Source organism: Pseudozyma hubeiensis (genome assembly GCF_000403515.1).
Source record: "Pseudozyma hubeiensis SY62 DNA, scaffold: PHS68, whole genome shotgun sequence".
NCBI classification, from domain to species: domain Eukaryota; kingdom Fungi; phylum Basidiomycota; class Ustilaginomycetes; order Ustilaginales; family Ustilaginaceae; genus Pseudozyma; species Pseudozyma hubeiensis.
Genome location: NW_012133850.1, coordinates 534,093 through 559,444, shown reverse-complemented (window position 1 = coordinate 559,444; position 25,352 = coordinate 534,093). Strand labels below are relative to the sequence as shown.

General features: G+C 56.3%; 10 protein-coding genes and 1 non-coding gene across 11 annotated transcripts; 5 read left to right on the top strand and 6 right to left on the bottom strand.

The window, feature by feature from the left end:
* Window positions 1–148: 148 nt before the first annotated feature.
* Window positions 149–2,164, bottom strand: PHSY_007090 (hypothetical protein; the record flags this gene model as incomplete). Its single annotated transcript, XM_012337685.1, has 1 exon — window positions 149–2,164. The coding sequence occupies one exon, from the start codon at window positions 2,162–2,164 to the stop codon at window positions 149–151; it is 2,016 nt and encodes a 671-aa protein (XP_012193075.1).
* A 363-nt stretch (window positions 2,165–2,527) lies between these two features.
* PHSY_007089 (cytochrome c oxidase assembly protein COX11) lies at window positions 2,528–3,433 on the top strand (the record flags this gene model as incomplete). The annotated part of the gene is made up of 1 exon (XM_012337684.1): window positions 2,528–3,433. The coding sequence occupies one exon, from the start codon at window positions 2,528–2,530 to the stop codon at window positions 3,431–3,433; it is 906 nt and encodes a 301-aa protein (XP_012193074.1).
* A 501-nt stretch (window positions 3,434–3,934) lies between these two features.
* On the top strand, window positions 3,935–4,948 carry PHSY_007088 (nucleolar protein; the record flags this gene model as incomplete). Its single annotated transcript, XM_012337683.1, has 1 exon — window positions 3,935–4,948. One exon carries the CDS (start codon window positions 3,935–3,937, stop codon window positions 4,946–4,948), a length of 1,014 nt encoding a protein of 337 aa, XP_012193073.1.
* Window positions 4,949–5,301: 353 nt separating this feature from the next.
* On the bottom strand, window positions 5,302–9,473 carry PHSY_007087 (pantothenate transporter liz1; the record flags this gene model as incomplete). The annotated part of the gene is made up of 3 exons (XM_012337682.1): window positions 5,302–6,777; window positions 8,683–8,744; window positions 9,386–9,473. 3 exons carry the CDS (start codon window positions 9,471–9,473, stop codon window positions 5,302–5,304), a joined length of 1,626 nt encoding a protein of 541 aa, XP_012193072.1.
* PHSY_007547 lies at window positions 8,791–8,905 on the bottom strand. Its single transcript, XR_001099846.1, has one exon. It is a non-coding gene; the product is annotated as a 5S ribosomal RNA (ribosomal RNA).
* A 478-nt stretch (window positions 9,474–9,951) lies between the features above and the next one.
* Window positions 9,952–11,316, top strand: PHSY_007086 (hypothetical protein; the record flags this gene model as incomplete). The annotated part of the gene is made up of 1 exon (XM_012337681.1): window positions 9,952–11,316. The coding sequence occupies one exon, from the start codon at window positions 9,952–9,954 to the stop codon at window positions 11,314–11,316; it is 1,365 nt and encodes a 454-aa protein (XP_012193071.1).
* Window positions 11,317–11,736: 420 nt separating this feature from the next.
* PHSY_007085 (hypothetical protein) lies at window positions 11,737–13,677 on the bottom strand (the record flags this gene model as incomplete). The annotated part of the gene is made up of 1 exon (XM_012337680.1): window positions 11,737–13,677. The coding sequence occupies one exon, from the start codon at window positions 13,675–13,677 to the stop codon at window positions 11,737–11,739; it is 1,941 nt and encodes a 646-aa protein (XP_012193070.1).
* A 622-nt stretch (window positions 13,678–14,299) lies between these two features.
* PHSY_007084 (hypothetical protein) lies at window positions 14,300–15,283 on the top strand (the record flags this gene model as incomplete). The annotated part of the gene is made up of 1 exon (XM_012337679.1): window positions 14,300–15,283. One exon carries the CDS (start codon window positions 14,300–14,302, stop codon window positions 15,281–15,283), a length of 984 nt encoding a protein of 327 aa, XP_012193069.1.
* Window positions 15,284–15,431: 148 nt separating this feature from the next.
* PHSY_007083 (STE/STE11/cdc15 protein kinase) lies at window positions 15,432–20,471 on the bottom strand (the record flags this gene model as incomplete). Its single annotated transcript, XM_012337678.1, has 1 exon — window positions 15,432–20,471. The coding sequence occupies one exon, from the start codon at window positions 20,469–20,471 to the stop codon at window positions 15,432–15,434; it is 5,040 nt and encodes a 1,679-aa protein (XP_012193068.1).
* An 813-nt stretch (window positions 20,472–21,284) lies between these two features.
* Window positions 21,285–23,207, top strand: PHSY_007082 (monosaccharide transporter; the record flags this gene model as incomplete). Its single annotated transcript, XM_012337677.1, has 1 exon — window positions 21,285–23,207. One exon carries the CDS (start codon window positions 21,285–21,287, stop codon window positions 23,205–23,207), a length of 1,923 nt encoding a protein of 640 aa, XP_012193067.1.
* Window positions 23,208–23,665: 458 nt separating this feature from the next.
* Window positions 23,666–25,052, bottom strand: PHSY_007081 (hypothetical protein; the record flags this gene model as incomplete). The annotated part of the gene is made up of 2 exons (XM_012337676.1): window positions 23,666–24,159; window positions 24,875–25,052. 2 exons carry the CDS (start codon window positions 25,050–25,052, stop codon window positions 23,666–23,668), a joined length of 672 nt encoding a protein of 223 aa, XP_012193066.1.
* Between the last annotated feature and the right edge of the window lie 300 nt (window positions 25,053–25,352).

Below are 25,352 nucleotides of genomic sequence, written 5' to 3'. Positions count from 1 at the left end.
AATGACACAGTGATAAAGGATTGATGATGAATGGGCGAATGCGCTTTGGATTGAACGATGATGAGATGATACAATCTAGTGATACAGGGTATGATCGAGTGAGATGTTGAGGCGGATCGCAAAACCGCGATCCATATCGCGTTCTTGCTTAGCCATGACTAGTAGCCCATTTGACGAGACTCGAACTGACGGCGACCTGTCTCTGCCTATCCTTGACAGCACTGACGATGACTTGAGGGGGTAGAATGCATCTGACCTTCCAAAACTCCTTCCTGATGGTACTCTGGTTGGACCTGCCCACCGCACCTGGCGCAGCGCTCGGTTTCGCCACCGGATTGCTGATCGTCAGGGTCGAAACCCAGTTCTCCGGCAACACGATTTCCAAACTCAACAACGAGTGAAACGACATCAAGGCGATCTTTCGATCCGCAAAAAATGGCGTTGAAACAGCAACTCCCCCACCTGCAGTGCCACCTTCGGCGGAAGAAGAGGCGGCTTGACGTTCTCTAGCGTCTCGAGAGGCGAAGCGTCGAAGTTCATCGTAACACATTTCGAAGTTGAAGATCTGTCGATCGCGTGTCTGGAGATGTTTTATGGCGATCAGGAGGGCGAGTTCGGGTTCGGTGAGATCGCGAAGGATGTGGATGATTCCGTCGGAGACTTCGTTCGCCGCGGTGGACAGGAGTGTGGAAAGATCGATGGAGGGGGAGAGGAGGGTGAGGGAGGAGATGGTCGGGATGAGGATGCGGTAGATCATACGGATGTCGTTGGATAGCTCGTAGATGCCGCGAAGGACATCTCGAAAGTGCTGGTGGGAGAAGAGTCGATCGAAGTCAGCTCGCCATGCCCGCACAAAAGTCTCGACATGTCCCGGTGGGATCGAAGCCAATGCTTTCGAGCCGGAATTCAGTGGTGCCAGAGCATTGCGTACGATCGTTTCAATGATCTCGTACGTCGCCGGTGGTCGAACGTGCAAGATCCGATGGGAGAAGCGACTCTTGACCCTCTTTTCCAGCAGATCCACCGTATCTACTCGACTCGTCAGCCCGACGACGGCCAGCCCTGCACCGTACGATGCCGCCTGCACCGCGTCCAACAGGCAGTACAGCATAGCTTGCCGGGGTCGAGCGGTGAACAGATCAAAGTCGTCGAGTGTGATAATGAGGGGTTTCCTGCCTGCCTTTGGATTCGAGTTGTCGTTGGACGATGAAGTGGACGAGGTGTTGGAGAGGAGCGCGATGATATGCGCGATGATGTTATTGAGAGAGGATAGAATGGCACCGGCGAGCTCGTCTTGGATCTCGACCTGTTCGTCCGCTGCAGCAGCAGCCGCAGCGAGTTGTGCTGCTTCGTCTTCATCTTCGTCTTCTGCGTCGCCGCCAAAAACATGATCACCAGCCGGTGCCATACGCGACTGCACGCCGTCTTCATCTTCGTCATCCATATTTGGCGAATCGATAGCGTCGCCAACATCTTCCTCTGTGAATGCGCCCTGCAAAATAAGCTGTTGCGCCATCTCCTTCATGGCTGACCTATCGTTGATCTGCACTGTCCCTGCGAGGTGGACGTGATAGTAAGGTCTGTCCTCGGAAGCACCACTATCATCGGTGTTGCGGATCGACTCAAGAACCGAGTCGACGAGCAAGGACTTGCCGGAACCTGAAGCACCGATGAGCAAGCAGCTGTTGCTCTCCTGCGCCTTGACCGTGGCGTACAGCATACCGTGTAATGTATGCCACTCCTCCTCCAGCCCCACGCACGCGCCTGCTTGCAGTCTCGCACTCTCATCCACATCTTTTGAGCGAGTTTGATCGGTGAACACAGCAGCATCCTCGTCCTCGTCCGCTGCAAGTGTCGAGGTGGACGCTATTGGCTGACTTGGCTCCGCAGGCACCGGTGGCAGGCTACCGACGAGCGTGCCGAGGCAGCGTCGTTTCTGCAGCGGCAATAGAGGTTCGAGAATGTCGAGTGGCAGATGTGAAAGATCGCTCTGTAGGGTTGGGAGAGATGACGAGGGAGGTACGTGGGCGCGTTTGTGTGGTGACGATGGACCTGCTTCGCCTAGGTCATCGTCGAGCGGCTGGTCGATCTCGAGCTCTGCTGGATCGTCGTTGTTTTCGGAGGCAGCTGGAGACGCGGATGCTTTCCGCTTTGCTGTCGGCATTGTTGTACACACTAGCGACCGTAGACGTCGGACGATGGTGAGGCAGGTCGTGGTCGGTCAGGATCAAAGGTGGAGAGAGAAGCAGGGTCTAGACGTTGGTCCGTGGGCAGCCGCATTTCTTCCAGGCAGCGACGTTTGCGCAATTTGGAAATGTTACATCCGAAGCCTTTACAATCGGATATCGGCAATTAGGATTCGCGGCGAATTTATGGTTGCGTAATTTCTTTGCCGACATGAACCCTTCTTCTTGACCTTCGCCATCACCCGTCCTCAACAAAACTCCAACTACGGAAACGAATAATACACAAGATGATAGGACCGACAGTCTCGAGAGCCGGTACTTTCGGAGCGACCACATCGTCTATGGGGCTCTCGGCGCTACACTGCGCCAGACGCAGCCCCATGGGCATCCAGCGGGGTTCGCCACTGTTGCGAATGGCGCATACGTGGGCCATGGAGGCTAGCAGACCGTCGATGGCTGCTGGGCGTCTTTCGGCGATTTCTGGGAGAGCGAACTCGCTGAGATCACACGTATCAGCTAGATTCGCCTCGTCCTCGCCGCCACCATCAGGAGGCACCACACCCAACTCGCGAGCCACAGCCCTTACCGAAGAATTTCAGCGTCGGCAACGAGAATCGTACAAACGACGCAATCAGTCCTTGATGATGTACTCGGCCGCACTCATGGTCTTCACTCTGGGTTTCAGCTACGCTGCCGTCCCACTCTACCGCGCTTTTTGCTCCGCAACCGGTTTCTCTGGAACGCCCATTACCGACCCCGAGCGATTCGCCCCATCTCGCCTGATCCCCGCATATCTCGACCCCTCCACCAACGCACCCACCAAACGCATTCGCGTCACCTTCAACGCCGACGCCTCCGATGCCATCCCGTGGTCCTTCACACCCGTTCAAAAGGAGATCCACGTCCTGCCCGGTGAAACGGCCCTCGCATTCTACACGGCCAAAAACAAGTCGGACAAGGACATCATCGGCATCGCCACGTACAACGTCTCTCCAGACAGGATCGCTCCGTACTTTGCCAAAGTCGAATGTTTCTGCTTCGAAGAGCAGAAGCTGCTTGCGGGGGAGGAGGTGGATCTTCCCGTGTTCTTCTTCATTGACGCGGACGTGTTGGACGACCCGACCACAAAGGGCGTGGACGATGTGGTGTTGAGCTATACGTTCTTCAGTGCCAGGAGGAATGAGAAGAACGGTCAGTTGGAGCCTGATACTGATTTGAGTCAGTATACAGTGGGCAAGGACCTCTAGCTCAACCTTCAATCAAGTAGCAATCTACCACCAGTGCAGACATTCGAGGCCCAAGTGTTGTGTGTGCGATTGAGTCGATGCACAGTGAAACGGAGGCTGAGAAGAAAGGCGAGCGACAAAGTTAATCTGCTATGTTAGGGCGGCCAAGTCTAGGTAGGAAAGAAATTCGCAATCCAGGGTCCGGTCACGTGCATTGGGAAATTTTTGGCTCGGTAGAGGCAGAGTGGGCGGCGTTGGAAGGTTTGACATTTCGCCTCGGCATGCGCAGTTCCCGAGGCGACTTCACCTTCTTGACCGCCAGCATCCACCTTCGTTCATACCCCAGCATCGACCTCTTTCGACCGCCCCCCACCGCATTTACGATAGCCTTCCTCTACAGGAGCGACAGATTGATAACACCTGCGCCACAGGTCGAACCTGAGGCACTTTCGTCGAGCTACTCAACCTTCACGTCAATCTACACTCTTTCCTTCTCACTCCCCCAACCATAATCTGTCCATCATGGAAGGTTCCTCATGGCGCAATGCCGTACAACGGCGCAACCACAAAGAGCGATCTCAACCCGTCGGTCGAGCCAAGCTGGGCTTGCTCGAGAAGCACAAGGACTATGTACTGCGAGCCAAGGATCACCACAAGAAGCGCGACATGCTCAAGCGCCTCTCCGAAAAAGCAGCTATGCGCAACAAGGATGAATTCTACTTTGGCATGATCAACTCTTCCACACGAAACGGCGTCCATCAACACGCACGACCGAGCGAACAGTTGGACAATGATGTTGTGGCGCTGCTGAAGACGCAGGACGTGGGGTATGTGAGGGGTCAGATCATTGCGGAGAAGAAGAGGATCAAGGGGTTGGTGGAGAGGATCGCCCCGAGCGTGGCTGGATTGAAGAGCGAGTGGTTGGACGAGAAGGACAACAGGCGGGCGACATTGCAGAGAGCAGGCTTGCTGGAGGAAGGTTCCAAGAAGGGGCCCAAGAGACAGGGCAGTGGATTGATCGGTGCACAAGGGAAGAAGACGGTCTGGCTAGACGATGCTGATGCATTACGGTCATATCAGTCAGCTTCGGCGAGCAGCTCGACCTTGCCATCAGACCACATCGACGAAGGTCTCGACAGATCTTGGATCGATGACCTCCCATCTGACGCCTCTGACATCGAAGACGATCTCACAACACCTACAACATCATCCCCATCATCATCATCATCATCGCTGAAAAAGGGCAACAAACATCTTGGCTACCTCACCACCGAGCTTGCATCCAGATACTCGCGTCTCGATCAGCTTCAACTTGCTGCCGAAAAGTTGAACCTCGTAAGGGCGTTGATGACGCACAAAGGTGGAAGCAGTAGGGTGGTCAAGGCCAAGAAGAAGGAGAGTCTGACGGATGCAGTGATGAAGGGCAAGATGACGAGCAATGGGTTGGCGTTGCAGGATACGGATGATGAGGATGAGGAGGGGGAGAAGGTGAAGCCCAAGAAGCTGTACAAGTTTAGTAAGGAGAGGAAGCGCTGATGCGGGTGAAAGCTGTTGGCTCTATTGCTCATTTGTTACCGTTAAACAGTCGCATAGACGTGGCCTTTTCACTGCATGCATCATTTTTCTGCTGAAGGCCGATTCGAGTGTACCTTTTAGGTTGAGACTGAGCCGCCAGATTCATTCGTCTCGTGGTGAAGCGACGAGCAAGCTTGTGAAGATTGCGTGTCATGCATCTCGGATGGAATTGAACCACACCTTATCTTTTCTCGGTTGCACGCTTTAGCCATCACCACCAAAGGTCATCAAGAGCCACAACAACGAATACATGACCACTGAAAACGAAGCAAGCATCTACAAACAAGCACTGAGCAAGAACAGCCTCCCTTCAATCAGGGCTTTCCTTTGCCATCTGACGAGGAGTCGTCGACGTCGACAGTCCCCTTTTCCGCCGGCAACGTCACCACATGACCCTGGACCTCCTGCTCCTCTCCGTTGGGATACATGCCGAGCTTCCTCCTCCTGTCCCTCCTCTCCAAATAGACGATGCCCAACGCAATCACGGTAACAAAGACCGACAGGGGAAACATGCTGATCCAACCTTTTGTATACCTGGGAGCATCGGTTGCTGCCCAAAAGGTAAAGTTCCACCAGGAGTTGACCACATTGGAAAAGACGTTCATGGCAGCCAGGACCATCGCTCTCTCCTGTTCGTCCTCCATGCAGGCGATGTTTGCCCAGGCAAAGTTGGTCGCTTGACCCATGTAGCCCGCGCCCTGGATCGCAAAGGCGAAGAACTTGGCGCCGTAAGGAATGTCCCACACCAAAAGCATGATCGAGCTGACGCTGACGATGACACCCATCACCGGATTGACCCACCATCTGCTACCTACGTAGTCCGTCGTGTACGCGGCGACGAGCGTCAGCGCGATGGCGATGCTGATCAGACTCAACGGATAGTAGTTGATCTGAGCCTTGCTGAACTTCATCGATTTGAACCAGAATCCCATCACGCTGTTGATGCCTGCCGATTCCAACATGCTTCCGAATCCGAACAACATTCCAAACATGTACACGTGCCACCTCCCGAAGACCCTCTTGAGCAGATCCCACGACATCTTGGTCGGTTCGTGCTGCGGTAACCTCTCCACGGCGCACTGACGTTCCTCTTCGTTCAGGAACCACGCTTTCGTCTTCCTGGGTGTGTCGGGGAAGAGGAGAAAGCCGAAGAGGGCGATGGGGATGGCTAGGGCGAAGTCGATGATGAACAACCACTGGTAGCTCTTGAGGCCGAGATGACCATTCATCGTCTGACTGATCCTGCCTTGCATCACACCGGACCACAGAGAACCCATCTGAGCAAAGGTCGAAAAGATACCGGACCTCTTGCCCAACTCCTCCTCCTTGTACCACGACCCCAGGATCCAGTGACAACCGGTGAAGGTAGACGACTCAAACAGTGCCTGCAAGAATCGAATCGCCATCACCTGTTCCGGCGTCTTGGCTGCCGCCAAACACGCCGACAAGATGCCCCACATCGCACCGCAGAAGGGCAACCAGAATCGTGGTGGTACCACCTGAAGGATGAGGTTGTTGGGCGCAAGACCGATGATGTAGCCGGCGGTGAAGATGGACTGAACCTGGTTGAACTGTTTGCCGTGGAACTTGAGGTCCTCCTTCATACCGGTGAGGTAGGCGTTGGCGAAGTTGGCGCGGTTGAGGTAGTTGGAGAGGAAGAGGAGCGTGCAGAAGGTCATCACAACGAGGTCGATCTTGAGGAGAAGACGCTGTTCGAGCTTGGTGGCGGGTTTCTCGCCCCAGAGGAAGACACGGGCTTGATGAAGGACGCCCATGGTGGCAAGATCAGGCTAGCGAGGCCGAGAGGAGATGTCGTGGGGGCACCAGTGGATCTTCGATCTCGGGTGGCACGGTGGTGGCCGGTGTTTCGGTAAATGTGGGCGTAGACGCGTCGATGGATTGATGCAGTGACAGCAGTGGAGGAGAAGGACCAAGCAGATGGACGAGGTGGGAGGGGGTCGATGCCGGACAATGGAGGAGGCCCAAAAGGAACGCGGAACTACTTATAAGCGAATGAAGGTCGTGTACGACCGACTGTCGGCAAACGAGGAGCAGCGCCCGGATGCGCGAAGACGTACACGGGATGCAGGTGCAATGCGACCACAACAGCGGGCTTGTCCGTTTGTGGGATGACTTGCGTTGCGACGCTCGATAACAACCGAAGCGCCTTGTCAGAAATGAAGAGGGCAAGCTCGAATATCCCACGCCACTGGTTTCCGTATGATGCCCGGTGGGTAGCCTTTCTGTTGACCGACAATCAGGATCGAACGGAACCCGTATCCAGGAGATGGGAGTCGGGTGAAGGACCTTGGGAATGAAGGGCAAGGCAAGGGAGACTTCGGACTGCGGTCGGTATCTTTGTGAAGGAGCGAGACTGATAGGAGATAGGTCTCTTCTGTCCTTTTGCGGGGTAAAGACCGACTATCTCTCGAGCAAAGGCTCGTTTTGCGATTAGCGAGAACAAGAGTAGCCTGTGCAATCGAGAGTCTTTGAAGGGGTCAGGCGAGGTGGCGCATGCCGCTAGCTACTGTCGCATGGTCCAGGGTCCATTGTTGGAAGGGTGGCACGAGATGAGCATGCATGCAAATCAAGGTTCGACCCTCGACGCTCAACATGACCGAAACTCGGATACGACGTTGAACCGCAACCGCACCAGCCGGTCCGCCACTCGCCCAAAAAAAGCCACGAAAAATCGTTCAGACAAGCTCAAATTAAGGTCTTGACAGCTCGAGCGTCTCAAGTGATCACGCTGCGGGCAAACCAATCAGAGCGGCTGTCAATCAATCGACTCAACTTGTACGTCAAGCAATGATCAGGAACGTAACTTCACCATGGCGGCGTTCTTCGCCGACAGCATCCGAGTCACGAGCCTTTTTCGACTCTTGACCGTCTTTTCCATGAATCTTGGATTGCAGTTCATTCAATGCCATCTCGGGAAGACGTTATCTCTTTGTTATCGTAAAAGTTTCGGTTCAAATGCAGGGTCTCTGGCCGCTCGCAGCAAACAGCAAACCTTACGGGATCCATCGTCGGCCAATCACATGGTCTCTCTTTCCTTCTTGAGATGGCACAAATCAATCGCGCTTACAGATAATCGGATTGAAGAACGGCAGCGACTGGCTCTGATCGCCATGGGTCGGGATTATGTTCGCGGGCAGCTTGAATGGGAAGATCCGCGGTCAAGGTGGACTTGACAGGGACAGATCATGTGGCCGCGCGAAGGGTAGGGTGATTGTGGCGGCTGCCCTAATTCCGATCGGCACAAAAGTTGACCGGCGCTCGTCGGCGCCGACAACACCGCAGAAATTCAGACAGTCTTCCCGCTTGGCGTTGAGTCATCCCGCGATACCAGCGTTTCCTTCGATGTGGGCGCTACCGATCACAAGCAAGCTTGGTCACACTCCCTATTCAATGCATCTTGCTTACGGTCGTGCGATAAAACAGCTCGACGCATCAATCTGTTCATTCAAGACAGGCATCCTCTCGCGGCAGAATAATACAGTGCGAGACCGAGTTGCTACCAGCTCCTGTCGGAAATAGTCCATTGTTCCAACGAGATGCCGACCTCCTCCTTCCAAATCCGATAGACCACGTGACGATGGGTCGGAATCAGAAAGAGACGCTTTGCAGCAAGTACATCAGGATACTACCCTTCAGGTACGTTCAGTGCAAGACGCAGGTACCACAGATCTCACCTTCTCGTCTCGTCTACACGCTAAGCAGCGGGCGTATCTGCAGTCCACACGGCTACCATCGGCTAAAAGCCGCAGACAGCAAAGAAGGGCATAAAAACGAAGAAAAAAGAACTGCAGCACCTAGGATTCCCGCGTGGTCCCCCACCGCAGTACTGACTAGGCGATGCTGTGCTTAACTTCGCAGATCGGACGGGATGCGGTGCTTTCACAGCTCTATGGCCGCAGATGTCGATGGATAGTTTTGAAAGCAAGATGTATGGTCTGATCTGATAGACCACAAGGCAGAAGCATGGAATCGGGAGATGTGTGATCTCAAGTTCGATCTGGCTGATTTTCTTTGACCCTAACAGCCACAAATAATTATCGCACGAGTCGTCGCATGGCCACACCACACAGCATGACGTCAATCTCATTTAATCTTGCCGTATTTGACGTTTCAAATTCGAGCCTTTCTTCGCGGAGCAGGCAACAGTCGCCGCACCGCCCCTCGTCAGGCTGCATTGCCGAGGCCAGCATCGTCAAGCCTGTCTCTCCGCGGCGCAAGACAGTGTGGATGACGGGCGTGGCTGCCCCTTTGAGTTCACACGACTCTGTTGAGCAACCGGAAGACTTCGTCGGCAAGCTTGCACGGGCCGGGGTGTCTCAGATGTAACCCAGTCGGGGCAAATGTCAATTGCGCAAAGTTTCGACTCCAGTTGCTCACCGCTCGTCCCTGTCTGGAGCGTGATGGTCCAGGAAGCTTGCCTGAAAGAGACAGAACGCAAATCATCGGCTGTGCTACAGTCGATCATCGAGGTCGTTTCCACATGCCAACCTCGGTTTCGTGCCGTGACGTTGGCTAAGGCACCGGTCTGGACGTGAAGCTCGTCATTTCGTCCGTCGACGGGGGTATGCACCCCAGAATGCACGCGCGCCGCAATGACGCTCACCGGCCTGCCGACCAGCAGCGTGGTCGTTGCCTAATCCCTGAAACTTCTTGCCGTAGAACGCTGAGAAGGCTGTGTCCGCGTATCCCCTCGTGACAACCCGGACTCAGCATTTGGAACTCAGCGGCCTGTCAAACACTGCTCTCTCCTCCGGATTCAGTCCTGATGTGCACAATGATGTCTGTGCCATTATCCCCGGGCTTTGCAAACCTCTGGATTCTTCTAGACCCTCCGCTCTGGCTGCCAGTCCTGCGCATGCGGGGATGTGTACGCCCGAGAGTATATAACCAATCGTCGTGTATGCATCTTGTTCCACAACCACCACCTCGTCCCCTCGTTCAAAATGAAGCTCAGCTCGTCGTTTGTTCTCGCTATTGCAGCAGCCTCGTCTGCCTCGGCATCGCCCCTCCTGCGCCGTCAGGACCCAAGCTCGTCGGTTGGAGGACTTCCTACCCCTTCAGCTGTCTCCTCTATCCTCGCCGGCCCCAGCAACACGCCTACTGCATCGAGCGATTCCGCCTCCGCTTCCACCACCTCTTCGGCCGCCACCCCCACCGCGACAGGCGCCGCTACCACCACCTTCAATGACACGCAGATCCTCCAGTACGCGCTCACGCTCGAGCACCTCGAAGCAGCCTTCTACAATCAGTCGCTCTCTAACCTCTCCACCTCCGACTTTGAGAATGCTGGCTACAATGCTTCCACTCGAAACCGAATCTACGCCATCGGCCTAGATGAGGCGTCCCACGTTGCCTTCCTTACCGAGGCTCTTGGCAACCAGTCGGTCCCGGCCTGCACCTACAACTTCAGCTCTGTCACTGATGTTGCCAGCTTCCTCACCACCGCTCGTGTTCTCGAGGGAGTTGGAGTGTCGGCATACCTCGGCGCCGCTCAGAACATCACTGAGAAGGCTTACCTCGAGGCAGCTGGCTCAATCCTTGTCGTAGAGGGTCAGCACCAAAGTTATATCATTGGTCAGACAAATGATGGTGGAAATGCCATTCCCAGTGCCTTCTCTACACCTCTTGACTTCAAGCAGGTGTACTCCCTGGCAGCACCTTTCATCGCCTCGTGCCCTGACAACGCCACTCTGCCCCTCACCGCCTTCCCCACCCTCTCGCTCACCGGTGGCGCAGCTAACGGATCCTTCACCCCTGGTCAGCAGGTGACCGTCTCGTACGACTCCAGCAACTCCACCTCTTCCGGCTCTGGAAGCAACAGCACCTACCTCGCCATCATCCAGGGTGTCACCGGACCGCAGTTCTTCCCTCTCGAGGGCAACTCTTCCCAGGTGACTCTGCCTAGCAACCTCACCGGTGGTCAGATGTACGCTGTCGTCACCACGTCCAACAGCACTGTTACGGATGACAACACTCTCGCTGGTCCCGCGGTTGGATACGTCAACATCCCCCTGGCTCAGGCGCCTGAGGCTACCGCTGCGTCGTCTGGCTCTTCTTCGTCCTCGGCGGCCAGTGCTACCGCAAGCGGTAGCGCCGCCGGTGGTGCCGCTCCTACTGGTGCTTCCACCGACTCAGCCGCTCCTACCGGTGCCCCTACCGACTCGGCCGCTACGCCCTCCGCAACGGCCAGCGGTAGCGATTCGATCGTCTCGACCGAGTCGGCTAGTCAGACCGCTTCCCAGAGCGTTGCTCCTTCGCTCGCTAGCGTCGGTTCGGCTAACTTGCCCCAGCCCACTTCTAGCATGTAGAACAAACGTCATTTCTCGTCGTTTTCTTTTCCCCACTTCCCACATATTAAGGAATGAAATAAACCTTCACTTCTTTCATATACTGCTGTGCGATTGCTTCTGAGGATGCACTAACTCTCTTTCGCGTCTCAACATGGTGACACCCGTATTGCAGTGACTCACGTTTGGGCTTGCACTCAGTCAACTTCGCGCGTTGGACGTCTCAATTGGTGTAGAATCATGACTGTGCGTGCATTCGAAGCTGCAAACCATGCAATTGAGACGTCCAATCCGCGAAGTTGACTTAGTGCAAGCCCAAACGTGAGTCACTGCAATCCAGGTGTCACCATATTGAAACGCGAAAGCGATTTGGTGCGAATACTGCATTTGTGTCGGCTGGTCACACTTGTCTGAGACTGACGTTTTGTATTGAGAATGGACCTAGAATTCGAGATCCTCTGCTCGTGCATTAGCGGCTCTGTTGATGGCTGGACCGGCGGTCTTTGGTTTGTGGCTATGGGAGTGTCCGTGGTGCTGAGCTTGTGAATCGATTTCTACCGAGTACTCTTTTTGCGTGGGACCGGGCTGTCCGGTCTGAGCACCTGTGGCTGCGGCAGCAGCAGCCAGACCACGCTGTCGTAGCGACGACAATCCGCCAAACTTTTTCGGCGTTGTTGCTGCCGGGCCTGACGTCGACCCTGTCGCTGTTGGCGGGTCAGAGGCACTTGGCTGCCTTCGAACAAACGACGAGCCGCCTGTCGCACCCGCTATCGTCTTCTGCGGCTTCTTGTCCTCTGTTGCCACCGTAGATCCTTCCGACTGGCTTGCAGTCGCACCCCTACCCCCCTTTTCCACAACCTCACCGTTCTTCGGCGGCTTCGTCCTCCTCTCGCTGACCCCACCTTCCACATCCAAATGCAACGTCTCTATCACCAACCTCTTCCTCCTCACTTTGAACGCCAAGTTGTTCTCCCCTCCTCCTGCACCGCCCTCCCCACCACCCGCTGTGCTTTTGCCCCCTGCACCTGCACCAGCACCCGTTCCCATGCCCCGTAGCACGGAGGATCGGATCGATGGGTTGGTCAGCGTCCCCACTGCTGGCGTCTTGAGCACCTTCAAGGCTCCGGTGTAGGCTGTGAATGCGGATCGAAGGGATGGAGAGGAGGCGAAGGCGCTCATGGAGACGGCCGAGTCGACGCTATGCACCATGCGGTGGGGGAGGTTGGTCGGTGAGGTGCTGGTGGAGAGGAGGAACGAGGAGATGCTGATGACTGCCATGGATGGAATTGGTATGCGCGACTGTGAGGTCGAGGCCAGTGAAGTATCGGGGAAAGATAGGGATCGAAGGAGTCGCTTGAGTCGATGTAGGAAGCGGATGATTTCGGTTTCTTGAGATTGACCACGTGCCACGGTCCAAGCCGGTGATCCGAGTGCGCGGATCGCAATGCGCAGGACGGGAGGTGCGGTGGTGGAGGAAGCGGCCTGTACTTGCTGGCGACATCGTTGAGCACTTGCTTCAATGTGCTTGAACGCAACCTCGTAAGAGTTGATTCCTCGAGAGCTGGATAAATTCGCCGCTACTGTCGGAATATCGACCAGTTCAAGCTTCTTCTGTTCGACAGCGTGCTGAACGATGCGGGTGTCGATGCGTCTGCTGAGGTCGAAAGTCTGACAGAAAGGTGTCGGCTCTGAGCTCGAGCTGCTGCTGCCAGGCTCGTTGACCGTGGTGTTGAACTGCTTCATGCTGTGATACCTCCAAGCGATCTTCATCTCCCTTTCCCTCTGTGCAGCGCTTGCCTTTCCCTCCGTATTACCCTCTGTGCTTCCGGGTGATGACGCGTCCGGGCCTTCAGCTTCATCATCATCTGTGACCGTGTTGAGACTCTCCGACGGCCCAACAGCGTCCTCCTCTTGCCCCACTCTCGCACTCGCCGAGCTGGCACCTATCCTCTTCAACAGCTGTTCGTCCAAGTCTCCCGCCCTGGCCATGAGACCGTTCACCAGCCCCTTGGCGTCCTCAGCGATCACCACACCCACATGGTCCGCTGCAATGCCTTGCGCTACGGAATACCCCAGGAGCAGTTCGACGTACGGTTCTGCTGCCGCTCTAGCTGCATGATCCGTCTCTGCTGATGCTGCGGTTGTCGAGCTTGACGCGCCGATCTGTGCTGCTGACTGTGCAGCTGTGCCGGTAGCTGGAATGAGAAGCAGATTGGAGCTGGAAGAGAGGCCGCCGCCAGAGAGCAGGTCGTCGAGAGCGGGTACGCCGGTGGAGATGAGTGGGACGGGTGAGGAGAACGAAGACGGCTTGACACCTGCAGGTAAGGGTAGGGAGGCTGTGGAACCCGAAGCTGGGTTGACCCGCCTTTTGAACGACGACATGCTGTCAGCCGCCTCCCTGCGGTATCGGAGCTCGGAACACCGCTGTCGATACGATGCCTACTTGGCGTTGAAGCAGCAGGACGTCAGAGTTGAGGAGGGTTCATCGAGAGTGTCACTAGAAAAAAAGTCACAGTGTTGAGTGACTTGAAATTCTCAGAGGTGGAGGCATTCGTCCACAGTCATGATTACATAAGTCATGGTCTGCTGGTGTCAGATATCGCGCGCTGGTACAGGTCAATGCATAGCCGTCGAAAAGGTGTCATCCTCCACGGCACCAGCGCTTTGACCATACGGGAGGACTAGCCGGCGGCTCATTCTGACCTTGCCTTTGTGTTTGCCGTCCTCCAGATCGACGGCAATTGACACACCGCGGCGCAGTCATCGCCAGACAACGACCTCCTCCACCTTCCTCTCCTCCACCGACATCTCCACATCGCGGCTGTTTTACCTCCACTGCTTCCCGCAAACCTCCCTCTCACCGACGAGCAGTCATAAGTAGAGCACCTTCCCGCGCATTGTCCCTCTACTCCCTTCAGCCCCAGCATCAACACCTGTCAAAATGTCATCCTCCACTGCTGCCACTCCTCAGCCCAAGACGGCGGTCAAGATCGTCTTCGGATGCATGACCTTCGGCGCCCCTGGCGCTGAACAGGCCCGTGTCCACGATCTCTCCGAGTGTCGTGCCATCCTCGACATCTTTGCCTCCCACGGGCACACCGAACTCGACACCGCGCGCATGTATGGTGCCGGAACATCCGAGGACTACCTTCGACAACTCGGTCTCACCACCCCCTCCTCCTCCCACTCCTTCAAGATCGCGACCAAGTCGTTCCCCAGTGCTCGCAACCCGAACTTCCCCGCCAAGGACAAGTACACCTTCTCAGCCGAAGACATCGATCGAGCGATCAACGATAGTCTCAAAACTCTGGGAACGGAAAAGTTCGATCTGTTCTATCTGCATTCCCCCGATCGAGAGGTCGATTTGGATATCACGCTCGGTGCTGTCAACAACGCTTTCGAGCAAGGAAAGTTCGAGAGATTCGGTATCAGCAACTACCGAGCCGACGAAGTCGAATCCATCATGCAGATCGTCAACAAACACAACTGGGTCAAACCTTCCGTATACCAGGGTCTGTACAACGCTATCATGCGCACCGCCGAGACCGAACTCTTCCCCACCTTGCGTCGTCACAACATCGCCTTCTACGGATACAACCCGCTCGGAGGCGGATTCTTCGTCGGAAACCACTCCAACTCCGACTCGAAACCCGAACAGGGATCTCGCTTCGATCCCGAACGTGCCCAAGGTCAGATGTACAGAAAGAGGTACTGGAACGATCACTACTTCCAAGCTCTCGACCTCATCCGTCCTGTCGCCGAGAAACACGGGCTCAGCTTGGCGGAGATCGCGCTGAGATGGATGATGCACCATTCGCAGCTGAAAAAGCAGTACGGAGATGCGGTGATTATCGGCGCTAGCTCGCAGAAACATATTGGACCTAACCTGGTGGACTTTGAGAAGGACGAGCTGCCGAAGGAAGTGGTGGACAAGGTGGAGGAGGCTTGGGAGATCGTCAAGCCTAATGCACCCGCTTATCACCATTGAAACGTCGAGGTCGGTTGATCTTCAAGAACACTCAATCAATTTCTTCAAGTTCACCCAATCACACCCAATCACACGTAGACCATCTAGTGAAAAAGTGTGCAGACTGCCAACGAATGCTGTTCCATTTGTATTTGAGTCCATCTGCATCCTAAGGCGAGCGATGACTAGCCGGAAGTGAAGGGATCGGCCTCCTCGACGGAGGCCTCATCGTCCGATCCTTATCCGCACTGAATACCTCTCCTCCATCGTCATCCTCATCCTCAAATCCCTCCATCTTCCCCCTCGTTACACTGGCATCGACGGATACGTGCATAGCACTCTTCCGAGGCGATGCATTCTCCGAATTGGCAAGATTGGCGAGAGCAGCTGCGCGCTTGATCTCGTTCGAGATGCTTCTGACGCGCGGACTCATCGCGCGCGACAAGCCTAGATGGCCCATCGGTGGGCTGCTGACAGCGGCCCTCTTTTCGACAGAGTCTCTGCTCGCTGACATCGACTCGGGTGATGCGTCTCCAGCAGCTCTCGACGAGCCCATCTGCGGTTGGGAGTTCTGCCTCAGTCGGACTGCCTCGCCCTGCGGAAGTGGATCCATGGGCATCAGTGGCGACGCACCTCTAGAACCGAACCCAGACGCGGCAGCGTTCAGCATCAACTCCCGATTCGGGGTGATGGATCGACGTGGCTGACCGAGCCTGCCGACCAGATTGCGCATCGCCGAACTTCGCGCGGACGAAGGCGTGCCTGCCAGCGATGTCGACGGAGATGATCCGGTCAATGAGCCCGAGATGGATCGCTCGTGGATGGTCGAGTTGGCAACGCTGCTGGAAGACATGTCCCCCGCATCGCCACTGGTGCCATTTGAGATCTTGCGTCGATACGGAGCAGATGCTCGCATACCCACCAATTGACCCAGCGCTGCGCTGCCGAGCGGCGGCGGCATCGAGCTCGGGCTGCTCGAGACACGCGCGCCCTCTCCCACATGAGTATCTGACAGTGTCCTCCTGACCGACCTGCCAGCCTCCCGCTGCAGATGACGTTGTCCGAGGATATCGCGCGCCAGCTCCTTGACCAGCACCGCAGTGTCCTTGCTGCTGAGCTTCTCCACCACGTCGTACACCTTGAGCTGCTCGACCAGCGGCGAGTGGCTGTCGCCTTTTAGATCGCACATCATCTTGGTGATCCTCAGCAGGTTGAGTCTGACAACCGCCTTGGGATGCGAGAGACGCTCGAGCAGTCTCTTGACGAAAAGCGTGTTGCGTGCCAAGGCAGCCACGACGCCGCTCGACAGTCTACAAATCTTGACGAAGGGTTCCAACAGGTTCTCAAACGAGTTGGCTTTACTGGTAGCAAACACGTACAGCAGCGCCTCGATCGCCGCAGGCTGCAGCAGGACCTCTTCGACTCGTGCAGACTCGTCCTGGAGCCAGACGAGGATGCTCTCCAGCGCAGACACTTGCCAGTACGGGTCTTCGAGCAGCTTGAGGTAGAAATTGAGACCCTTGTGCTGCCAGAACATCTTTCGCGTGGCTTTACCTGCATGCGCAAAGTCGCACAGGATGGGGAGTGCGAACTGTCGCAGTGGTGAATTCGTGCGAGCGACGCGCAGCAGCTGAGGAATGATGCCAGCCTGCGCAGCTTCTTCTTGGCGCGACTTGGACAGCCGACAGAGGTTGTACATGGTGTTGAGCACCTGATTCGACATCTCCGTGCCGTGTGAACCACCATGATGCTGCGAGAGGATGTTGGTGAGGATCTCGATCGTGTTGGCGTTCTGCATTTCATCCAAGATGGTCGGTGACATGGACAGATTCTTGACGATCTTGAGCATCAGCGTCAAAGACTCGGCGTCGAGTCTAGATGCCGAACGCAAGATACGACGAAGGACGCTGCGCGTAGCAACCTGCTTCTTGAGGAAGTTGTCGGATTGCGAGTAGATGAGCAGGATCTGAAGGATGTTGGCGCGGGCCTCTGAAGCATACTCGTCCTGATCGTCGTCGATGACGCTCTGCAGCGCGGAAGAAAGGGGCTCGAGGAGTCCCTCCTGTGCCAGCATGCGGCAAAAGTCGTTCCGCGAGGCAGGGCTCTGCAGCTCGAGAACACTGCTGACACAACCAACGCCGATCCAGACGAGATCCTTCTGTTCGAGGTAGTCCTCGTCGATGAGGTTGACCAGCGTGCGTAGTCCACGGCAGCTGAGGACGAATTGGAGTGTGAGTCGCGATGTCGAGCACATGGCAAAGACAAAGTGCGCAGCCTCGAGTCGAAGATCGTGCGGCCACTTTTTGGTGGTGAATGTCATGACGACAGGGATGGCGCCAATGAGGCAGAGGCTCTCTTGGGCTTCCGGGTCTTCAAAGATAACGAGATTGAGGATACCTAGCAGCCGGGTAGCCAATTCGCGATCCGTGGCTGCCTCGAGCAGCTGTATGAGCGCCAGCGCACCGTGTGAGGCGAGAAGCTGAGACTTCATCTCGGGCATATCAGTCAGGACCTGATCGATATCCTCGCATACCTGAAGAAGCTCGTCGACACCAGCTCGCGTGTCGAGCGACTCGACCAACTCGGTGACAAAAGCGCACATGCGTGCGTGCTGGTCTCTCGCGACATTGGCCTCGAGGTCGGCTTCTGCATTGAAACCCTCGTCGATCTCGGCAAATGGGTCATCCTCGTCTGCATCGTCGTCGCGAAGCCACGACCGATTTGAGAGGCGAGCGGTGAGCTGAAGAGTGTTGCCGCTGCCGACACTGTCGTCTCTGCTGTTGCCGCCCTCGTCCGCTTTCCCAAAGAGGTCCGAGTAATCTTCGGAAGAGTGATCCTCGGAGTATTTACCCAGCGTACGGCGCATCTGCTTCCACTTTTCGTCCTTCTCAAGGCGCATCGTGGTCTGTGGACTTGCAGGATTGGAAGGTACTCGGCTTGCGGAGGCGGCCAATGAGCTTCGCAAGGCCTCGGATGAGGCTTGCCTGCGTCTGTCCGATGGGCGAGACGGGGACACTGGACTCAGATCGCCGTATGAGGATGTTGTCTTTCCAGCAGCGCCTGAATTGGCGATACGAGTGAGGTCGTTGGGATGGAATAGATGCTTTCCGACGCTGTTCTTCATCTGAAGATCGCGGATGCGTTTGTTGAGAACATCTTCCTGCCCGTCGCCGACGAGATCGGAGTAGTCGTCGTCACCGTCATCCTCGTTCGCAAAGCTGGCTAGAGGCGAGACATTTTCCTTGCTTGCGTCAGGAGAGTCGCGGACTTGAGGTGACGAAGCTGCGTTGCGGAGGAGTGGAGCGGCGACTGGACGAATGGTACGCTGATCAAATTCGGCTTCCGAAGCTCCTTGACGAGGCGGTGATGGCGTGGGAGAGTCTTGCGCAGCAGCAGGCGGAGACGCAGAGGATGGGACTTTGCCAAGGGTAGCCACGGAAACGGCACCTTTTTGGGGTGCGGCACCGTCCTTGCCTTCGGATGACGCTGTCCTCTCGAGAGCAGCGGCAATCTTGGTGGTGGTAATGTTGTCCTCAAAGTCGTTGTCCCAGTTGTCATCGACGTTCTCTGGCTGCTGCAGATCTGCGAGCTTGACACGATGATTCAAGAGGGAGGTGGCGGGCGCAGCTCCGGCAATGGGCGTTCGGAAGCCAGATCCGTTGGCCGGCGAAATTGGAGGCTTGCTGTTTGTCGCAGGTGAGACGTTGGCCGACGACGCGGGCATGGCCTCATTCAAAGCGCTGAGCAGCTTGGACGAGGTGCGAGGAGCAGGTGCCATGGCTGGTTCCTTGCGTGGCATGGCGGGCGGCGGGCTGAAGTCGGCAGGCAATGTCGGACGGCTAGTGTGTCGCGTTTTGCGACCACCGAGCGGCTTTGCAGTGCCGAGCTCTGCAGCGATGGCATGGACGCGGCGCAGACTCGGCTGCATTGGCGCTCGAAGCGTCTCCGGCTCGTGCAGTCGCTGATGGGCCTGTTTAGGCGGCTCCTTGAGGGCTTGGTTCCACTCTTTAACGCTCTTGACAGCTTCCTCGTGGGGCGTGTTGAGTGCGACGCCTCCTCCTATGCGCAGAGAGCCGCCTGACTTGAGCTGCTCGAGCTGCTTGCGAGCGCTGACCATCCAAGGGTGTCGAAGAAGCTTGCGAGCCGAGACTCGCAAGTTGGCGTCCTTTTGAAAGCAGTGGAGAAGAAAGTCCTTGACGACAGGCGATGCGCTTTCGGGGAGGGGCGGGCAGTCGTCTTGGACGATGCGGAAGAGAGCGGGCATGGGGGCAAGAAAGTGGTACGGTGGCTTTCCTTCGAGCAATTCCACAACGACGCAGCCAACACTCCAGATGTCGCTTGCTGTGGTTGCACCGCTTTGGTCAATGACTTCGGGAGCCATCCAGTAGGGGCTACCCACGACGGCGTTTTCGATCATTGCGCCCGTCTTGGTGGCGACACCGAAATCGGCGAGCTTGACGGAGCCGTCTTTGGTGGTAAGAATGTTTGCGCCCTTGATGTCACGATGGATGACACCCTGGTCGTGGAGGTAGATGAGACCTTGGAGCACCTGAGAGATGTAGACGCTGACGAGACCTTCGGGAAACTTGCCAAAGCGCTTGCAGATGTGGTGTAGCGAGCCGTTCTCGCAGTACTCGAGGATGATGTAGAGGTAGTCTCTGGTCTTTTCAGAACCCTTGTACTTGACAATGTTGGGATGATGAAGATTCTTCAGCAGGTCAATCTCGGACATGATCTCGCCGAGTTCTGCCTTGGGAATGTTGCCGAGCTGTATTTGCTTGACAGCGACGGTTTCGCCGTTCATGTAATTGAGCCCTCGATAGACGGAACCGAACGCGCCGCGACCAAGGCAGTCGCCCAGCTGATAGTTGCCAAGCGTCGTGTTCGATGCCGGTGGAGGTGCGGAGGATGGTTTCGCTGCGCTTGGGCCGGAGACGGGAGCGGGACCATTGGCGGGGGGGTTCGCAGGATTTGGAGGTGGCATGCTATGACGCGGTGTTGGTGCGTGGCTCGAAGATGGATTAGAGGTGGACGCGGCTTGGGAGGGAAAGCGAAGCGTAGACTGTGATGGAGGCAGCATGTTGTGCGACGATGATGACGACGACGAGGGCGGCGACGCTGAAGATCGAGATGATGCGTCCGCGGAGCGGTTCGAAGATGTCGACGGGTTCGCAGCAGGCCCGTCGCGCGACGGACGAATGTTATGCATGTTGCGTGCCGATTGAACCCGCGTGTCGACGGAGGTTGTTCTGACCGAAATTCAACGGAAGGATGATCAAGGCGCTGACTTCATCTCTGTGTGGGTGGATGAAGGCTACGTCTGTCGGTGGACGGTCCACCTTGCGATTGGTTTTGAGCTTGTACGACGCGTGAACTTGACCGTTCGGCGTATGCGGTGGTATCGTGCAAGGGTATGAGATGATGTTCAGTACCGAACGTGTGTCCTGGAAGGTGATGGTGGGCAGACAAGGACGGCGCCTGCTCTTTGCTGGCGTTCTGACAGTGCCGGTATGAGGAGCTCGGATCGCTTCACCTGCATACAATCGAGACCAACACTACTTTCCGCTCGACGGCGGTGTCACGCTTACATTGAAAGCAACACAGGCTCGAGATCAACAGCACAGCAGAGCACAGCACAGCACCGACGCGTCCGTGTCTTTTCGAGTCGATTGTGACAATAAGGAAGCTAACATTAGAGCATTAAAATCTTATCAACTGGTTGCTGAGGCACCGTGCACTCTCTCTCAGCTGTGATGCTGTCATTCTGAGATGCAGTGCTGCGGGCTGGCTGCAGCCGACACCCCACAATCATCTGTCACAAGGCCGAACACTGTGACTTGGCGTTGTCAACCTTAAGCCAAAGCCTACTCCCTTCCACACTCACCATCCTGTCCTCTCCTCGACGCTGGCGCTCGCTCTTCGACGCTCCTCTTGTTATGCACTCCTGAGTCCAGCTGCCTCTTGCCGGCGCGCTCATCCAGTACGCGCACCGTAGACTACTAACCATCCCGAGGTGCTCAGTATGTCGGCAAATCAGTCGCGCTCTTCCACTCGCCCGTCCAGCGAGGTGGAGCGAAACACCTACAAGAATGGCTCCTCAACTCCCAGGGCTCACCGCCACTCCCGGCAGCGCTCCAACACCGCCAGCTCCATTCGCTCCAACGGCACCGTGCGAGCGCCTCGCGTGTCGATGGACAACGACACCTCTCCGCTCGCCAAGATGGGCATCAAGGGTGATGCGCTCATGCTTTTCGTCACATGCTTTGCCTCCCTCGGCGTGTTTCTCTTCGGATATGACCAAGGCGTCATGAGCGGTATCATCACCAGCCCCTACTTCAAGGCCTACTTCAAGCATCCTACTGCTTACGAGATCGGCACGCTGGTCGCCTCGCTCGAATTGGGAGCACTCGTCACAAGTCTGGCTTGCGGTAGACTCGCCGATATCTTTGGCCGCAAGAACACCCTCTTCTGGGGCGCCGTCATCTTCTCCGCCGGCGGTGCCATCCAGACCTTTACTTCCGGCTACGACACCATGCTCATCGGTCGTGTCATCTCGGGCCTCGGCGTCGGTGTGCTCAGCATGATCGTCCCCACTTACCAGTCCGAGATCTCTCCAGCCGAGAATCGTGGCAAGCTCGCCTGCATAGAATTCACTGGCAACATCGTCGGCTACGCCAGCAGCGTCTGGGTCGACTACGGTGCTTCCTTCATCGAGAGCGACCTCTCTTGGCGCCTACCGCTCAGTCTGCAGGTCATCATTGGTGCAACCTTGGCCTTCGGCTCCGTCTTGCTTCCCGAATCACCCCGATGGCTCCTCGACAAGGACATGGACGATCAAGGCATGCGAGTCCTCGCCGATCTGCACGGTGCTGGCGATCCCAACGAGCCGCGTGCAAAGCTCGAATTTCGCGAGATCAAAGAGAACGTCCTTCACCTCCGCAAGCAGGGTGACAACTCGTACAAGCGCATGCTCACTCAGTATCGCTACCGCACGCTCATCGCCATGTCCGCGCAGATGTTTGCACAGCTCATCGGCATCAACACCGTTTGCTATTATCTGCCCATGATCCTCGAATCTGCCGGCTGGATTGGACGCGACGCTCTTCTCATGACCGGCGTAAACGGCATCCTGTATACCCTCGCTACCGTCCCTACCTGGTTCCTCATCGACCTCTGGGGTAGACGCATCATCTTGCTTTCGGGTGCCATCGGATGCGGCGCTGCCCTTACAGCCTGCGGCTACTTCCTCTACCTCGACGCCGACTACACCCCAAACGCCGTGGTCGGCTCCATCTTTGTCTTCAATGCTTGGTTCGGTTATTCTTGGGGTCCTGTGCCCTGGCTGTATCCTCCCGAGATCCTGCCGTTGGCGTTCCGTGCCAAGGGCGCTTCGCTGGCGACGGCCACCAACTGGTCCTTCAATTGGTTGGTGGGAGAGCTCACGCCGATCTTGATGGAGAAGATCGGCTGGAAGCTGTACATCATCCTTGCATTCTTCGCGCTTTTGGCGTTTGTGACGGTTTACTTTGGATATCCAGAGACGTCCGGTGTCCCGTTGGAGGAGATTGGTGCGCTGTTTGGGGACGAGATTAACGTCCCTCAGGATGAGGATGAGGATGACAACGATGATGACGATGAAGCAGGGGACGGACGGGAAAGGGTTCGACAAAGTGCGAGCATAGATGGGTCGCAAGATACACCCTTCACGCCACGACCTCTACGTCGGTCGATCTCGAGCCATCCCCGTATGCAGTCGGAAGAGGAACGTGCGGCGAGGGCAGCCGCCGCACGCGTAGCCGCCGAAGAACGACGAGCGGCACAGTCCTTCTTCGGGCTAGGCGCCAGCGGTCCATTCCGCTGGATCGGTCGTATGCTCGGAGGCAGCAAAACAGAAGGACCGCCCGATCGAAGTCTGTACCAAGAAGTCAGGAGAGACGAGCACTAGGAATTTGGCCCTTTCGAATCAGACACCTCCCGGCGCGGTAACGGCAGCAGCAGTAGCACAGGAGGAGCCACGAGCAAGGCGAAACAGGCGCAACAGGGGGAGACGCTACTGCTGCACGAGATGAGGATGAAGCAGGATCATGCGGATGTGTATGTTGTCGATGACGAAGAGGATGATATGGAGTGGGAGAGGGGGAGGGGCGGTAGTAGCTGATTGGAAGGGCCTGATGCCACTTGCGGCGTTCTCTTTGATGTTGTGGTGTTTGCAAGACGCAAGAAAACTCTCATGAAACGGTTACCAACGATGTTGTTGTGTGGTCTGCGAGGCTGGAACGGCCGTTGGTACGTGGAGAAGCACAAACTTCGGTGCGGTCTTAAGGGGGAAGACTACGATGCAAAGCGGTTGATATTGAGCTAGTAGATGATGCAAGACTTTTGAGCAGATAATCTTTAGAGTCGTTATAGTACAGAGTTTTGTCTTTTGTTTGCACTCGGGTCGGCGAGACTACCATCAGCATTCCTAACACCATCCTTCAACTGTTGGGCGGCTCTAGCCTTGCTACCCTTCAACTTGTTGATTCCGTCGGGGCCTACGTCGATGGTGGATTTTCGGTGATCGCGGTCGGAGTGACCGAAGAACCACCAGCCGATGAAACCTGCCATGACGGCTACGCTGGGTACGAGGACGCGGACGGTGGAGCGTGTGCGGGCGACGTTGATCTCGGGTGATGGGTGGGCACCAGGGGTGGGTCCGTGGGAGCGGTCTTCGCGGTATCCGGAGGCTGTGTCCGGTCGTGCGGAGAGAATGCGTGGTGTGGTGTGCAGCGTGCGGACGGCGGGACTGAGTCCGGCTCGGGTCAGACGGAGCGTGGTTGAGGACATCATTGTCAAGTGGTGGATTGGGGTGAGAGAGAAATCAAGATGCTCGATGGCGATGTAGTGTGTGCTTTGTGCTTAGAGAGAAATGCAAGCGTTGTACGAGCGAGCGGATGAGACTTTGATACGTGTATGGTCACATAGACAGGACTACAAACACATGTCAAAGAACTTATATACTACCCTCGAACCAGCGCTCCGTCCAACCTTTTAGCTGAGCCTCACCCACCACTATGTGTGCACAGACATCCCTTGCCGTGGAGGTTGCCGACAGGTGTTGGTCAGCCAGCGCCCAACTCCAATTCGTCACAGTCTGCCTCGGCAAGGTCATCAAAGAAACACACAACGACACTTTCGACATGTGACGCCCAAATTAGCACATCGCTGCTGGCTGCCCCCAAGGCTCTATTGTTCGACGAGCCTTCAGCATCTCGGCTAGAGAGAGAGAGAGGGTGAGTTTGAGTGAGGACGCGCAGAATGACAGCCGTGGACTGCTTCTACGTCGGCGAAGAGGGAGTATGTGTGTGTGTGTGTGTGCTTGTGTAACCAGGTCTCTGGGAGGAGCCAGTGGAGGCATAATTTTGCGGGGTTGAGGAAGGGAGGCTACGTCACTGCCGCGCCTGTGCCTCGCGCGCGTTGCCGTCTCATTCCAATACACACAAAAGAATTCGCCGAGCCTCGCTTTTTGGCTTTGACTTTTTTGATCAGGTAACACTCCAGCTGCATTGAATAGGTTGTACCCTGTAACGCTGTAAGATCACACACACACTGGCATTGCCGGCTCTCACGCACCCTCTATTTCGCAAGGGCGGTTGTCGTGGCGCAAGTGTCTCTCCACCGCCACCGCCCCCGAGCTAGGTTGCAGCCGAAAGCGGAAGCGCGTCAGCAGCAGCGCGAACCGGCATGGCTGCACGTCCACTGGCCTCGCTTGAAGCAAGACACACACAGACGGTTCTACGCATTGGTGCATGCTCCACGCTTTTCTGCAATAGAAGCACCTATGAGTTGTCGATCTCTCGTGCGTGTTCCTGCGACGGAACCTTCGGCCCTCGACTAGGCTTCGACACCGACAAGACTCGTGCGGACAGCTGTCCCTGACCATGAGATAAGCGCCTGCCATTCGAGCTCACAATGATCGCAGACAAGAAGATTTATCTGATTCTGAGCGCATTATACAGACCATCGACTGCGTTGTCAGCCCCCGCACACACTGGCACAGCCAAAGAAGGGAGACAAGAGAGAAAAGATTGCTAACGACCGAAACACAATC